General features: G+C 51.7%; 1 protein-coding gene across 1 annotated transcript; it reads left to right on the forward strand.

Annotated features, from left to right (window-relative positions):
- Positions 1–566: 566 nt before the first annotated feature.
- Positions 567–15,254, forward strand: LOC133361216 (tubulin beta-4B chain-like). Its single transcript, XM_061580099.1, has 6 exons — positions 567–763; positions 7,243–7,351; positions 10,058–10,168; positions 10,858–11,102; positions 12,053–12,655; positions 13,387–15,254. The coding sequence occupies exons 1-6, from the start codon at positions 707–709 to the stop codon at positions 13,597–13,599; spliced, it is 1,338 nt and encodes a 445-aa protein (XP_061436083.1). The 5' UTR covers positions 567–706; the 3' UTR covers positions 13,600–15,254.
- Positions 15,255–15,418: the final 164 nt, after the last annotated feature.

Here is a 15,418-nt window from a genome sequence, read left to right on the forward strand (position 1 = left end):
AGCGTGAGTTTGCATTGGAGCCGGTTCCATGATTATTTATTTATTTACGTTACAATGGAACCGGTTCCGCTCTCCACCCCGACCCCCGCCCACTCAGCGCAAAGCGAACACCGGCTGGAATCGATTCCTTCTGCTTCTGCTAATCATTGAATCGATTCTATCATCGTACATTCCGCACGAATCCCAAACGGAATCGATTTTTTTAATCGTAGAGATCAGTACGATTCGATTCTGCCGCTGCGTCACCGTATCGCCATTCTGGGCGCGTGAGCGAAGATCACGTGACGCGGCGGTAGTGCCCCGGATGTAAAGCGGGCTATACCATTATGTCATTACTGCAATTGAGAAGGGGGGGGGACTTGAATTTTTTGGCATATTTTTTGTAAACTTACTGACTTGTAAATGTTGTAAGAAATAACCTATATAATTTTTTGATATGTAAAAACATAGTAACGTTGTGGTATAGTGATTGTGTTGTTTGGTCAAGAATTGTGTATTTTAAAAAAAAAAAATTGCCATCGAATTGAGATGGTATGGCCCGGGCGTGCCCTATTTAAGGGGAAGGCATCTTCACTTTCATTGTCCTCGCTGCGGTTGGGAGAGGTGATCTGGGTCGCCTGGTCTGCTGTGCAACAACAACATCAGTGAATTTGACAAGAGCTAATTCTTTTTTACGTATAAATTAAGTTAAACAAATTAAGAGAAAATGCGTGAAATCGTTCACTTGCAGGCGGGCCAGTGCGGCAACCAGATCGGCTCCAAGGTAAATGCACGTTCGTTCGGGCGAAACGAATGGGGCTTAAATTGCGTTAAATGTTACAATTGTAATGCTTTTTATTGCTAAATGTAGGGGATAGTGCATTGTTGAGGTATTTACCACATTGCAATCGGCGTTGCAGAGCGAGCGCGCTACTTTTTATGCGCGGATTAACACAGCGCGGCGGATGACTTCTCTGTCGCATGTAAATTAACGTTGCTGTATTTGCTCCAAAAATCAACGGTAAAACGCGATCGTTTCATTTGCACGATAGAAAATATTATAACCGTGAATTGACGACGTTAATCCAAATGCGTTTAGATTTTTTAAAAACATTATTTTATTCAATTTCTTCTCTGAACCCCGTTGAAAAACCGCGCCAAAATTCCGCCATGTTAATTTGCGACGGCGGAGGGGCGCGTTAAATAAAATGTTTTACCTCGTGCGATTGGATTCTTTTTTTCACCCCCGTATAGAACAAATGCCTCGGTAACGATCGCGCTATCGTCGTCAACAACACGCGCGGTATATTAGATGTTTTAAATTAAATCGAACGGGGCGAAGTGGTCCCCTCATCAAATGGCGCTGGCGGGAAAATGGCTGCAGCCCCCCCCCCCCCCCCCCATTGTCTAGCGCCGGTTGCGACACCATCGCCTCGAATCTTCCTTTAATATGTTTAATGAAGCGAATCTTGCTGATATTTTACATCGCTAACGTTTGCTAGCAAGCGGCACTTCGTGAGGGATGTGTCCCTTGGTGTGTGAGGGGCGTGGTGGTGTTGCTTCGTGCGCTGCTGACTGACGGCGCACGGCCATTACAAAAGACCGCTAATTGTTTAACACTTTTTTTTAAAAGCTTTAATGAAGCGTTATAGGTTTGGTTTTTGGTGACGATTCGACAAACTCGCGTCCGTTTAATTCGATGTTTTTTTTATTTTTACCCCTGATTGGAATTCACAATTTTAAGGTTAATACACGTGGGGGTTTTTGTGTCGGTATTGAAACAACAATGGAAGGAGTGGTGCCTTCCCCCATTGTGTCAAAAAGCCACGTGTCTGACCCGCCGTGCCGTGGTTTCTATTGAGCATTAAAAGCCTGTGCTCGATCCACTGCTGGATGATCACTGCCACGCCAAAGCCCCTTGCGACGTACCAATTCTAGCGCTCTCTCCGCGGATGCCCTTTGGGACATGCCGCCACTCCACGGCTTAATTTTCTGTGGCTGATACTTTTGTTAGCTTTAGTTTATATACAAGATGCTAAACGGCAGCGCATCAGCCTCCCCTAGCAATACAATCGTCTAAAAAATTATATATTTGGGACGTTACATCTGTTGGTGGTTGGTGGTGGATCTGTGTCGCAGTGTGGTTAGCGCACTGCGACATGAACCCGGCGACCCGAGCTCGCGACTACGGTAACATTAGCGGCGACTACGGTAACATTAGCGGCGACTACGGTAACATTAGCGGCGACTACGGTAACATTAGCGATGAGTAACATTAGCGGCGAGTGATATTCTGGGGTGTAACCCCCACGGACATCCGTGGTGAAGTATAATCGTCGTCGGCCGGATCTCGTGAGCTGTACCAGTCGGGCGAGGCCGTCATCAATACCCGGCAGTCTATTGACACTTTGCCGTAAATTATTATAAATTGCATTAATTTTATGTTTTCTCAACGGGCCTAATTGTAAACGTGTTACAATATTTATTCAATTTTAGATCGCCGTATTTAATCGTAAGCTTCTACGTGCTTGCACAGTTAGCTGCTTAGGCGCTGAGCATCGTAGCACGCTGCATTTATAACGGGGACAAAGTCTCGCTTGCGTCCACACGGACGCCGTTTTATTACCGCAAAGTGGTACTTAGTTTATGACGCAGTCTGTAATGGGCCGTAGGGCAGGGAAGGTTGTTTTGTGGTTGGGAGGGGCGGCAGGGGCCCGAACAGCTGCTCGAGCATGACCGCATCCACGGTGACATCATCGTCGCTTTCATTTGACAATGCACGGGGTCCTTGTCACCGTCACGCCCCACCACCACCAGCAGCAGCAGCAGCCATCGCTTCTGTATGCAGACGTGCGACACGGTTAGAGCGCAGCCCCGCAAGCGTAAGGGTCACCCCGCTGCTAGCGGAAGGTGCCTCCCATAGGGTGGTGGACTACTACCTCACCTCTCGCTGGGCTATAGGCGTCTTCTGGAGGGAGGGGGGTAGAGGTCCACCCTGTAGCCCACCACACACAGTGCTGAGCCGTGAATTGTGGTAGAGGTTGACCACCCTGTAGCCCACCACGCGCAGTGCTGAGCTGTGAATTGTGGTAGAGGTTGTCCACCCTGTAGCCCACCACGCGTAGTGCTGAGCTGTGAATTGTGGTAGAGGTTGACCACCCTGTAGCCCACCACACACAGTGCTGAGCCGTGAATTGTGGTAGAGGTTGTCCACCCTGTAGCCCACCACGCGTAGTGCTGAGCCGTGAATTGTGGTAGAGGTTGACCACCCTGTAGCCCACCACACAGTGCTGAGCCGTGAATTGTGGTAGAGGTTGTCCACCCTGTAGCCCACCACGCGTAGTGCTGAGCCGTGAATTGTGGTATAGGTTGTCCACGCTGTAGCCCACCACGCATAGTGCTGAGCCGTGAATTGTGCGCTTGCTTCCAGCGATCAGCGTGGTCGAGACGGTGTGGAGGCCCTCGTTCAGCAGGGCCTGTGCATGATGCTCCGATGCCTTGACAGCTTCCAGTCGATGGACCATGGGTGATATTATTTTCATGATGGTGTTGCAGAGCCGACCAATCTGCCAGCAACAAAACCTCTTGGGTGGGGGGGGAGCTATAATAGATTGAGTTATTAATACGGAACGTGTCTTGAATTGTGCAAGGATATTATAAGAACTTGGGGGGGTGGGGTGGTGTAAGCGGCGAAACGACGGTGCATTCCAAAGTGAAGCCGAGTGAGAAATTGAATGGGAATGGGTGGTGTGGTGACCTGCAGCAGTTGCATTTGTGAATGTACAACGCGCCTGATGGAACACTGGCAGTCTAGTAAAGTGGTACTACTCTTAACCCCCCTGGGGTGCGAGATGCCCTCCCTGGCGGTGCGAGAAATGGCCAGAATTTTTTTTAGACGGTAAATCATCCAAATAAATTAAGCAGGGGCATGTTAAGTACAACTTTGTTTCATCAGACCCCATCTCTTAAAAAAATTGTAACAATCGAACCAAAAGGGTACAAGGCTGCAGCATGGCTTGTAGTAGGCGGTGTGGCCGATTGTCACCCCCCCTCCCCCATCCATCGGCGTTAATGATGGCGTCTGGCTCCAGTCCCCGGCTGCTGCTGCTGTTAGCGGCGTTGTCTCTGCGTGCCGACTCGTGGTAGAGTGGCAGCCCGTGCGTGACCGGACACGGCGCTCAGCGTTTACCCAACGCGGAGAACACGACCACACAATCGCTCTCTCTCTCGGCTCGCTCGTGTCGTGCTGTCTCCACGCCCGCGGCGTTGCACCGCTTGAATTATTCACGCCCTAATTCAAGCCCGTCTCTCTTTTCCCGTTTGGTGTCCAGGGGCATCTCTGTTTTGGGCGGAGTGGTGCAGTGGGTTTTTGGTTGGTGGTTACTGAAGCCCCCCTCCTCCCTGGTTTGTTGGTGCAGTGAGGGGGGATGGATTTTTTTAGAAAGAGGTGTGGCGATGCATTCACGAAATCGATTGCTTTGTTCCAGAAGGGCCATTCCACTGACATGGGAATTGTGAACCCCGTGACCTCTGCAAGTCCCACGGTGACATTCGTAATGAATAGATTTTTAATTCGAATAATATTGGACAATATTTTAATCCTCTGTTAGTAGCCCTTAGTCGGTGGTGGAAATTCTCCATTTTCATAGATTGGAACATTACACGGGTTAATTACATCCACATTAGGAAGAAAGGCGAGTTGGCTTGAGGCAGGGACATGATACTGCTGGAAATGGATGAGGGACAGTTCTGGATTGCAGCCAATAAATGGGACTGCGTCTGAGGTGGGACCTTTTAGATCCGTTCTCTTGCAGATGGCTCGGATTGTTGGCTTGTGGGAGGTTGCAGCACCACCTGGTCTGAAAGCCTTCATCCAGCAGTGGAATGACTGGCTCATTTGTCTGTGTAATGGTGGCACAACAACTCTGAATTTTACATGGAGGGTGGTGACCCAGCCAGAATTTTCGGCAGGAGTGGTGGAGTTTAAACACTGCCTGCCTGCACCAATGCTTATGCGAATTGGGCATGGGGTCATGTTCTTGATGACCACAGTTGCACACTGACGGGCGCTTTCTTAGTCGTCCCCATTTGTGTCCGCATCTGGCAAGGCTGAAGCTCATGGCACCATCTTCTTGGTTCTTTCGGTAAAGTCACGTAGAAGGGAAGTAATAAAATAATAAAAATAAAACACAATAAAATTATTCTCACGACGTTTCGGCCACAACGCAAGCAGCCGTCCTCAGGTGAAGAACAGGTCTGTCGGGGCGACAGCGTCTGAATTATTTTATTATGTTTTATTTTTATTATTGTATTACTTCCCTTCTACGTGACTTTACCGAAAGAACCAAGAAGATGAATCCCTGCAGTCACGAAAGAAGCTTTAAATCAACTCGTGGCACCAGTCGTGTGTACAGTAGAGAGAGTTGGCGAGAGCGTTGGATTCCTCCTCGTCTTTTTATAAATCCACGGGGGAGTCGTCTCGGCCCGTCTGACACTTGCGTGGCACACTGCTAAAGCGCGGTTTAATCTTTGCGGTCTTTCCACCCCCCCCCTCCTCCTTCCGTCCCCTCCCTACGGAGACCGGGCGCCAGCAGCCTTTGTGCAATGGGAGCAGCATTGGAGCCGCAGTCGTCTTTTGCATTCTACCCCCCCCTCCCAATCTTGAGTGGCACCACTGCTGTGGGTTGCTAATTCACCCCCCAACAACCGTGACCTGCCTACCAGTCCCCCATATGGTTGTTGGTGGGTACTGCACCCCCCAATTTCTTTGCATGGCTGGTAACCGATGGGGGGGAAAAGGTAAAACGCAACTGGTTGCCCAGTTTTGCCACGTAGAAATGTTCGGCCACGAATAATAATCCTTCGGTCTTTAACCGAGACGGGTTAGGTGGGGAGGGGGGGCTGACAGTGGCCTTGTGGTGGTTAGCACACCGGACTTTCTGTGGTCTTATCTGTCACCGGTTCCGCTTGCTTCTGCGTGTTTTGTCGGTTAAAGCAATGGGGTAAGTTTTTGTTTTATTTCCCCCACCCTTCAACTCCCCCACATCCACCCAGCAGCAAGATACTAACGTGTTGTGTTGGGATGGAGTGCGAGTTAGCTCACCGTCTGGCATGTCTCCAGTGAGGTGTGGAAGAGTACACCGAGTAACCTCCAGAGTGCTCCTTGCAGTGGTGTGTGGAGGCGATTGCAGGGCTGTACCTTTAACTGAAGAGGGACACATGCACCACATAGTGACTTAGGCTTGTCTGTTTGCCTGTGCCCCACGTGCATTTATTCCTGAAATTACACGAATCGATAATCGATTGCTGACTTGTGGAATCTCTAATCGATTCGTGCCCTTGAGTTGAATGGACTCAAGACGTGGTATGAAGGTTGCAACTGCTTAAATACAACTCTACCTAACCCTGTAGGTTGACAAAATAATTTAGGTCATTGCGGAAAGTGCTAGCAGCTTCGTGAAAGTGTGTTCTCTCTGTGCTTAAGCAAATAATTGGTGGTGATTTTGTTACTCATCCTGTTTTGGCCACATCCTCTGCGGAAATGCTACCTGCCTTGATCAGCAGAGTCGGGTTTGCTTGAATCTCTGCTGGTCTGCTGCCAGATGCTGGAGGCGTGTGTGGTTTTCGGTGTTGTGTAAGTCGGCCCCATGAAGGGGGTGCTGTTGGCAGCCTCTACTGTAAGGTGGTGTGATTTTGGGTGGTTTTTAGTGGGGGGGGGGAAAATGGCGTTGTCTTGAGGCTCGGTCATGTGCTGGCTTGCGCCCGTCGCCAGCACATGCTGTTGCTCTCGCAGATAATCAACCCAGCTCGTCTTATTCATTGAGCTGCCCGCTCACCTGGCTTGCTGACACGGCAAAGGCACAAACAACCGTTCTCCTCGGTGCGTGGCGGTGGAGTTGGGGGGCCTTAACTCTGGACTGAGGAGTTGTGCAAGCGTTGGTTAATGAGAATATTTTAAAGTTGTGGTTGTGTGAATTTCTGGCATGCCAATGTCAGAGCGTTCCACCCCCTATGCCCCTCCCCCAAATATTTGTTGGCTGCGGCATGAATGCGGATTTCCCTGCCCCCGCTGCTGCTGCTGTTCCACCCACCGTGTTACGCACGGTTAGCTTTGCTGGCAACACTCGGTGGCCAAACTCTACAAGTTTAACCGAGGGTGGCTGTGACTTGCTATGACGTGTTGGGTCAGGTTTTTAAATTTGCTTGTCATCTTGTCTCCCTCACTCCATACCCCTCTCTCCGCCACCCCCCTTCTGACTGCAGTTCTGGGAGGTGATCAGCGATGAGCACGGAATCGACCCCACGGGCACCTACAGGGGCGACAGCGACCTGCAACTGGAGAGAATCAACGTCTACTACAATGAGGCGCAGGGTGAGGGGGGGCTCGGTGGCCGTGTCTCGCACGTACACACTGGGGGGGGGGGGGGGGTGCATGGCTATGAGCCATACTTCTGGGGCCTTGTCAAAGACAGCCATACCTCCACCTGGTCCCGATTTCAAGCCCCAGGTCTGAGTGTCGGGCAGGGGGCGTTCAAATTGCCAGTCTCAGTTTCTGAGCTACTACCACAGGATCCTAGCTGCAATCTCAGAATCTTCATCTCCTCTTGAGGGCTCTTGATGGCCGTGATGGAGACAAGGCAACACTGCTGAGATCCTGGGTCTGCTTGTCTATTGGAGGGGTGTGGGGAGTCGTAATGGCTGTTGCAGGTGCTGAGCCAGCGATATTGCAGAGGTTGCAACCGGCTACCCGATACCCGGGTACCCGTACCCAGCCGGGTACGGGTAGCCGTTTGCGACCCTGATGCGGCCGGGTACGGGTAAGCCGTGAGTCGCTGGTAAGTAACCGTTTGTCACTCATTTCGGGTAGGGAACGGGTACCCATTTGCGACCCTGGTGCGGCCGGGTACGGGTAAGGAATCAAAACCTGTTTGCGACCTCTGCGATATTGACGTCCTGAGTTGACGTATTCTCTGGATGTCTCACGTGATCATCGTGGGCCTGTCAGGCATGGACTTATTTTAGCCGGGGGTCCTGGGTTTGTGAGCCTTTGACGCTGCAGTCTCTAGGTTCATAATAGCCGCGTCAAACACCGGTGCCACATTCCACAAAGACCTCCCCTTGGTATCAATCGCAAGTCTTGTAATAGCCACGTCGGTACCAACCACACTGCCTCTGTTTCGATGATACACTTGCCCTACCACAAACTGCAAATGTAGGTGTTGAAACGAACACTGAACCCAATGAAAATTTGCAGTGGCTTCCCTGCCTCTTATAAACCCTCCCTTGCTTGACCCACGTCGCCTGCTGAGCAGTGTGACTGGCACGCTAATAAAGCAAGCCCTTCAAATCTTGGGTGTCGGTGAACAGCAGCGTCTTTGTGGTGTGGGGATCTTGCGTGTGGGTTTGCGTGCGAGGTATGTAAATGTGATGTCGCCTTGGCCTTAAATGAGTGCCTTGTGCAAGTGTGTGTGTGTAACATCAGCGCTGGGGAGACAAAGGCGGCCGAGGGTGCTGCTAGACACCCATCTCGTGTGCCGTGTCTGCCTTCATATATATAGGTGCTTGCTCTAACAGCACTAGGCCCCAAGAGTGGCTATATGTGGGGGGATCTTTGCGCTTGCGAGCGTGTAGAATGTGTGGCTGCTGTTTGCACGAGCCGAGCTGATGCTGGACAATGTGGTTGGGGAGTAGCTTGACTGAGGCCAGGTTTTGTGAGTGTAGAAACCGAAACAAACGGCCCATCGACCCCCCAAACATTTTGTAAAGAACCTCGAATGAGTGAGCACGTGATTGGTGACTCACTGCGGGAGAGAGAAGGGCCCCTTTCTCTCGCGGGTTAAATACGATGAGTGTGCTTAGAGGCGGTGCTGATGAGCTCATGCGTAATGAGCCGTGGGGGGGGGGGGGGGGTGCAGGTTTCGTTGTGGCGGGGAAAGGGTTTGTAATGGCCGTGTCCTGGATACCGTGCTGGAAACGCTGCAGTTGTGAGCTACGTTCTGGTAGTTGCTTTATAATCACTGGATAATTAAAGATGCTTTTGAGATGGAAGACTCTTGGGGCAATTAAAATAAAGTCTTTCTAATCTGGGAAATATTTTACCGGCGGGGAGGAATCTTCCAGATGAACGCTCTGCAATAAATGGGTAGATGTCGACTGGAAGATTATTCTGAACGACGAACTTTAGGAAGACTTTTCCCTCAGATTATGAGATTTCCCTCCCAACGATAGTTTTAAAAATACAGGGTGGTGGGGGGAGGGTGGCGGTGTTTATTCTAATCGGGAATATTGAATATACCCCTTGCGGCATTCACAGTTGACACCGACACAGCCATTATGAACCTATCGACCTGCACATTCTCGACCACTGTTAGCCAAGCATCCCACTGTTGGGCAAACAGCTGCTATACTATAAGGCTGTGGTTCTTAACCGTTACTGCAGCCTTCCACCCCCTTGGGTTCTCAGTCATAAAACTATTTATAATGGTAACAAATGCATAGGTTTGAAACAAAGTAGTTGCACGTGCTTAATTTTTGTTTTTGATTATTTACCTTCTAAAACAGTCTGGCTTGTTTTGCACCTCCAGAAAGGGCATCTTGTTTACCTGGAGGTGCGTGATGCATCCCAGGTAAAGAACCACTGCTATAGGGCCACAGAGCTTGGGCAACTGTTCTTCACCTGAGGACAGCTGCTTGTGTTGTGGCCAAAACGTCGTGAGAATTATTGTATTATGTTTTATTATTTTATTATTTCCCTTCTACGTGACTTTACCGAAAGAACCAAGAAGATATTTTACTGGTAGGAACGAAGTGAACCAGCCTACAATAGATTATATCGTCCGTCCGTTCAATGTCCGATTAGGTGTAGCAACATCGCCCCCTACTGCAAACACTTGGCAGGACCCTACAAAAACCATTACACTCGGTGAGGCTTTCCTGGCTAAACAAGTGTAATAATACATTATGTTTATATTCTTTGGTTATTCGTTCCTACCAGCCCACCCCGCAGGGACCTGTTATTTTTGTTGCTGTTGCTGACCACGCTTGCATTTCTCTCTCTCTCCGCGCTCCCCGCCTTAAGGTGGGAAGTACGTTCCCAGGGCCATCCTCGTGGATCTGGAGCCCGGCACGATGGACTCGGTGAGGTCCGGACCATTCGGGCAAATGTTCCGCCCAGACAACTTTGTCTTCGGTGAGTGGCCGTCTCTCCTCGCTCGCGTGATCGCTCTCCTTGCCACCCATTGTCTGGCTGCTTTGCACCATTTGATTTCCGCATCTCCAATGTTAACAACTGTCTCGTGTCTTGTACGGGTCTCCTATCACCCATTGTCCATCGCCCTCCTCCCACCCTTTGTTTGACCCGTGTGTGGTCTACCTGTTGTCCACCTCGCCTGTATCATTCTCACATTGTCTTGCACATTTTATTTTTCACCTACCTTGATTTGATGTCATTCTGTCCATTTTCCCCCCAACCACCCACCTGCTTTGTCAAAGTGTTAAAGTAAAACTTTATATTTTATCAGGCAAGGCCCACTAAGCTACGTAGTGCTCTTTTTAGAAGAGACCTGGCAACCACAACTGATTTACTCGGCGAAGTAGCCTGTCACGTGCAAATTAATAGCGGGTAAATACTCTGTAATTGCCTGACATCGATTCTAAATGCGGGGTGTGATGGAGCAGAACTCCACGCGACCACAGTGAGAGACACGCAAACTCCAAATTTACAGCAAGCGTCGTCAGGGTCGTGATTGAACCCACGACCTCCTGCGCACCAGGCGAGTTGGTCAACATCTGGCTAATGCGGCACCGCCCACCCTCTCTGCGCGTCCTCTTACCGTCCGCTCGTTGCGCTCCTGTCCGCCCACCCCAACCGCACTGCAGGCCAGAGCGGTGCGGGTAACAACTGGGCCAAGGGCCACTACACGGAGGGAGCCGAGCTGGTGGACTCAGTGCTGGACGTGGTGCGCAAGGAGGCGGAGAGCTGCGACTGCCTGCAGGGCTTCCAGCTAACGCACTCGCTGGGCGGCGGCACCGGCTCGGGCATGGGCACCCTGCTCATCAGCAAGATCCGCGAGGAGTACCCCGACCGCATCATGAACACCTTCAGCGTGGTGCCCTCCCCCAAGGTGAGAGAGCACTAGTGCTTTAGTTACTATAACCCTGACTGCATCATGAACACCTTCAGTGTTGTACCCTCCCCCAAGGTGAGATACCACTAGTGCTTTAGTTACTGGCACTATAACCCTGACCACATCATGGACACCTTTGGTGTTGTACCCTCCCCCAAGGTGAGAGGCACTAGATAGAAGGTCTGTGGTTGTGAAAGGTGATGGTACGGAGGTCCCACATTGTGAGGTGGGTGGTGGTGGTGCTGCTGCATGTGGCCTGTAATCCAGCGCTGGAAGCGAGGGGTGTCACACCAACGTTGCGATGAAACTCCCTTGCCGTGGATATCAAGGTGCGACTCCGTACCCTGCTTTGCCAGAAGGCAGAGCAAGTAAACTTTGACGTCTGTTTCCAGCTGTATGGGGATGTTGCCCACCTCCGTAGATTTTTTTTTTTTCGGTTGCTCTGGTTTTTCTCCCACGTCCACAACAAACACAAAATGGCTCGACACCCTCTACAATAAAAACCCAGTAGCAGAACCCTCTGGAAAGACTTGCTGTGGCTTCCTGGATAAGATTTATATTAATTACCATGAACATTTTCAGTGGCATTGTGTGCCCACTAAGCAAGTGGTACTGGGGGGTGGGTGCTTAGACATTCTTGGAGGACGAGGAGACTAAAGTACTTGGTCTGATGCTCGACTTCACGCTCGCCTAACCCTAGTTTATAATCAACGTCACGCGTTTAAGAGTATGTGACTGCCATTAAGTTCCACGTGTTAAGCCACAACTTTGTCGTGCTATCATTTGTGGCCAGATCGCTTCTGAAAAAGCGCTACATAGCACGGTGGTGGGCCCTTGCCTGGCAAAATAAAAATGTTTCTCAATAGTTTAATCTTCCAGACCCATGACCTGCTATCCCACCGCGCTTGTCCACTCACTCACCCACTCGCTCGTTCTTGTCCGCACAGGTATCTGACACGGTGGTGGAGCCGTACAACGCGACGCTGTCGGTCCACCAGCTGGTGGAGAACACGGACGAGACGTACTGCATCGACAACGAGGCGCTCTACGACATCTGCTTCCGCACCCTCAAGCTCACGACGCCCACCTACGGCGACCTCAACCACCTGGTGTCGGCCACCATGAGCGGCGTCACCACCTGCCTGCGCTTCCCGGGCCAGCTCAACGCCGACCTGCGCAAGCTCGCCGTCAACATGGTGCCCTTCCCGCGCCTGCACTTCTTCATGCCGGGCTTCGCGCCGCTCACCAGCCGCGGCTCGCAGCAGTACCGCGCGCTCACCGTGCCCGAGCTCACCCAGCAGATGTTCGACGCCAAGAACATGATGGCGGCGTGCGACCCGCGGCACGGCCGCTACCTGACGGTGGCCGCCATCTTCCGCGGCCGCATGTCCATGAAGGAGGTTGACGAGCAGATGCTGAACATTCAGAACAAGAACAGCAGCTACTTCGTCGAGTGGATCCCCAACAACGTGAAGACGGCCGTGTGCGACATCCCGCCCCGCGGCCTCAAGATGTCGGCCACCTTCATCGGCAACAGCACGGCCATCCAGGTGCGTGCAGGCGGTGGAGTTTGGCGGGGAGCGCTACGAGTTCGATTCTCGCCCATGGCCAACATCGGTGACTTATCTGAATTATTCCTGGGCCTCCCCTAGGTCGAGCCGGCCTCGTATGAGTACCTGGTGCGGTGCGTAAACATCGCCACTAGGGAGACAAAGGCGGCCGGGCGTGGGTTGCCACCTACCCCCTCGTGTGCCGTGTCGGCTTTCGTAGCTGCTCGCTAACAGCACTTGCTCCGACAGTCTGTTATGGCCAGGCGGTGGGAAGCTTGGATTTTGGAGTTTGGAAGGTGGTTTTGTGGCATGGAGGGTCTAAGGAGCGGAGTGGGTTTACGGGGATTGAGTCTTAGTTTGAGACTTGGCCTGCAGGAGACTATGCTTTGTATGTATGTTGACCTTTCGCACAACGTACGTAGCCAACCGTGCTAATCGGAGGTTGCGAGGTAAGGAACCCTTTGAGGATCTGTTGCCTTTAGAGTGGGTCTCAGGACCCGTGGAGAACCTGGGTCTTTGCCAGCGGTCTGAGAAGCGCTGCCTTTCAGGAGGATTTTGGCTTGCTCCTACCTTTGATTAGCAACTTGGGTTTTGGTATAATTAGATTTTGTCGGACCTACAAAGACTGCTGCTACGGGAGAGACCCCCGGGTGTGATGCCTTCCACCACCCCCTTAACGACAAGCGTCTCACCGCCCCCCCCCCCCCCCGTGTCTCTCCCCTCGTGTGCAGGAGCTGTTCAAGCGAATCTCCGAGCAGTTCACAGCCATGTTCCGCCGCAAGGCTTTCCTCCACTGGTACACGGGCGAGGGCATGGACGAGATGGAGTTCACCGAGGCGGAGAGCAACATGAACGACCTGGTCTCCGAGTACCAGCAGTACCAGGACGCCACGGCTGAGGAGGAGGGAGAGTTTGAGGAGGAGGGTGAGGAGGAAGCCGCCTAGATGGTGGTGGTGGTGGTGGTGCCCGGGGGGGGAGGGGGCAGCGATGATAACGATGGGGGGGGGGCGGGTAAGAAACGACAAGTAAAACCAACGTCACGGTAACACGAGAGGGGGAGAGGTGAGGAGAGATGATGGGGAAATAAACTTACTGTGAACCGCGGTGGGGAGGAGCAGGGGGGGGGAGATGAGGGAGAATAGGAACCGGTGACCATGGGGGAGACATCCCGGCTCTAGTAGCTACATCGCGCGCACAGATTTGTTGTTGATCATTGATACATTATGGGGGGAGCAGCCTCTTCCGTGGACATATCCTAATGAAGTGGACTTCTTGACCTATAACCTCTTAAGTTTTTCACGAGCAACGCTGGTTCGGCCCCGCGCACGCGCGCCGTCAGTTTTGTAGCTATGGCAAAGACCACCGTTTCCCTGGCGGGAGTCATCCCGTTATGAATTTGAGAAATCTGCGGTCCCAGAGGGAGAGGTGTGGGTTGGGGGTGGTGGTAGTGGCGGCGAGTTGCAGTTAAACGGTTGAGCGTGAGTAGATGGGGTGGGGGGGTGGTGGACTTGCACAGGTGTGAAGTCTGGCTGGCTACCCCCCCCTCCCCGCCCCACGGGTTATTCGTTTGTTTTGGAAGGTAAACGTTAATGTCACCTGCCCGATGGCGCTTAGAGATGCCCTCCACACAGCGACCTGCATGCGTCGTCTTGCACCTGTGCATCGTTTGGCTGCCTGTGCCTGCACAAGTCGATTTAAGTATTAAAACCACATCCCCCACCCACGACCCCCCAACTGTTGTCAATGGGAATGGCAGTCAGGAGTTTTGAGCGAGTACCCACAAGTCTTTGGGCAGTCTCCAGCAGGATGCGTACACAGAGTAGGGTGTGTTTAAGGCAGGATTGCGCATGCCTGCTGCTCAAATCACGTTCACAGATTTGTGCTCTTTGCGAAAGTTGTACATTTTATTTTAGCGCTCCCCCCCACATTGTGTGCCCCCCTCCTCCCACGTTGACTTGTTGGGGTGGAGGGTGGCTCTTGCTAAAGTCGTGTGCTGGGGGCTGATGAGCATGCTCCTTCACCCCCCCCCCCCCTCTAGCCACTTTACCCCGTCAACTTCATGTTATTGCTCTCCTGTGACGACGCCGATGTCTTAAAATGTTTGTTTTCTTGTCCTCGCAAAACTTGGTCCGGACAAACATCCACTTTGTACAAAGTCCTTAATTATTTCATGCTCCTGAAGGAATCCGGCTTTTCGGGGATTCTCATCCCGAGACCGGGTTTCGGAATCTTGTTTACCGGTTTTAAGTTGATGGCATTGCCCCTCGCAATAGCCTCTTCATAGCAACTTGCAAATGAATATCGTGCTGTTAAAAGATGTTGGCTGCTGTAAGAAAAGTCGTTTTGTGTCTTGGAACTTTGCCCCTCCCCACTCTTGTCTGCTGGAGCCATTTCCCTGGAACGGTGCCCAATTCTCACCCACATCCCCCACCACCAACACCACCCCTCTCCACACGTGTGTGGTTGTTGCTAACACAGTTGCTGTAAGGGAAGTTGGACACTCGCACAAAGTGAAACAAGTGAAACGCCGCTTTTTGACCCAAGTACAATTATGCGTCTTGGGGAAAGTGGCATCAATAAAAAAGGCATTGAAAGATGACTTTGCTTGGTCCGAGTGCTTCCTTGTCTCTGATTTGATTGCAACTTGTAACCACGTCCTGCAGTGTTTGCTCGGGTGAGAGGGGGTAGCTCTTGAGCAGCTGGTGTTGAACCAGAGGTGTGGGAAGGTTGGGGTCTAGCAGCTATTGTTAGACATGCTTTCAG

The sequence above is a fragment of the Lethenteron reissneri genome, chromosome 71 (assembly GCF_015708825.2).
Source record: "Lethenteron reissneri isolate LAM-NWPU_2019-01 chromosome 71, ASM1570882v1, whole genome shotgun sequence".
Classification (NCBI taxonomy): Eukaryota; Metazoa; Chordata; class Hyperoartia; order Petromyzontiformes; family Petromyzontidae; genus Lethenteron; species Lethenteron reissneri.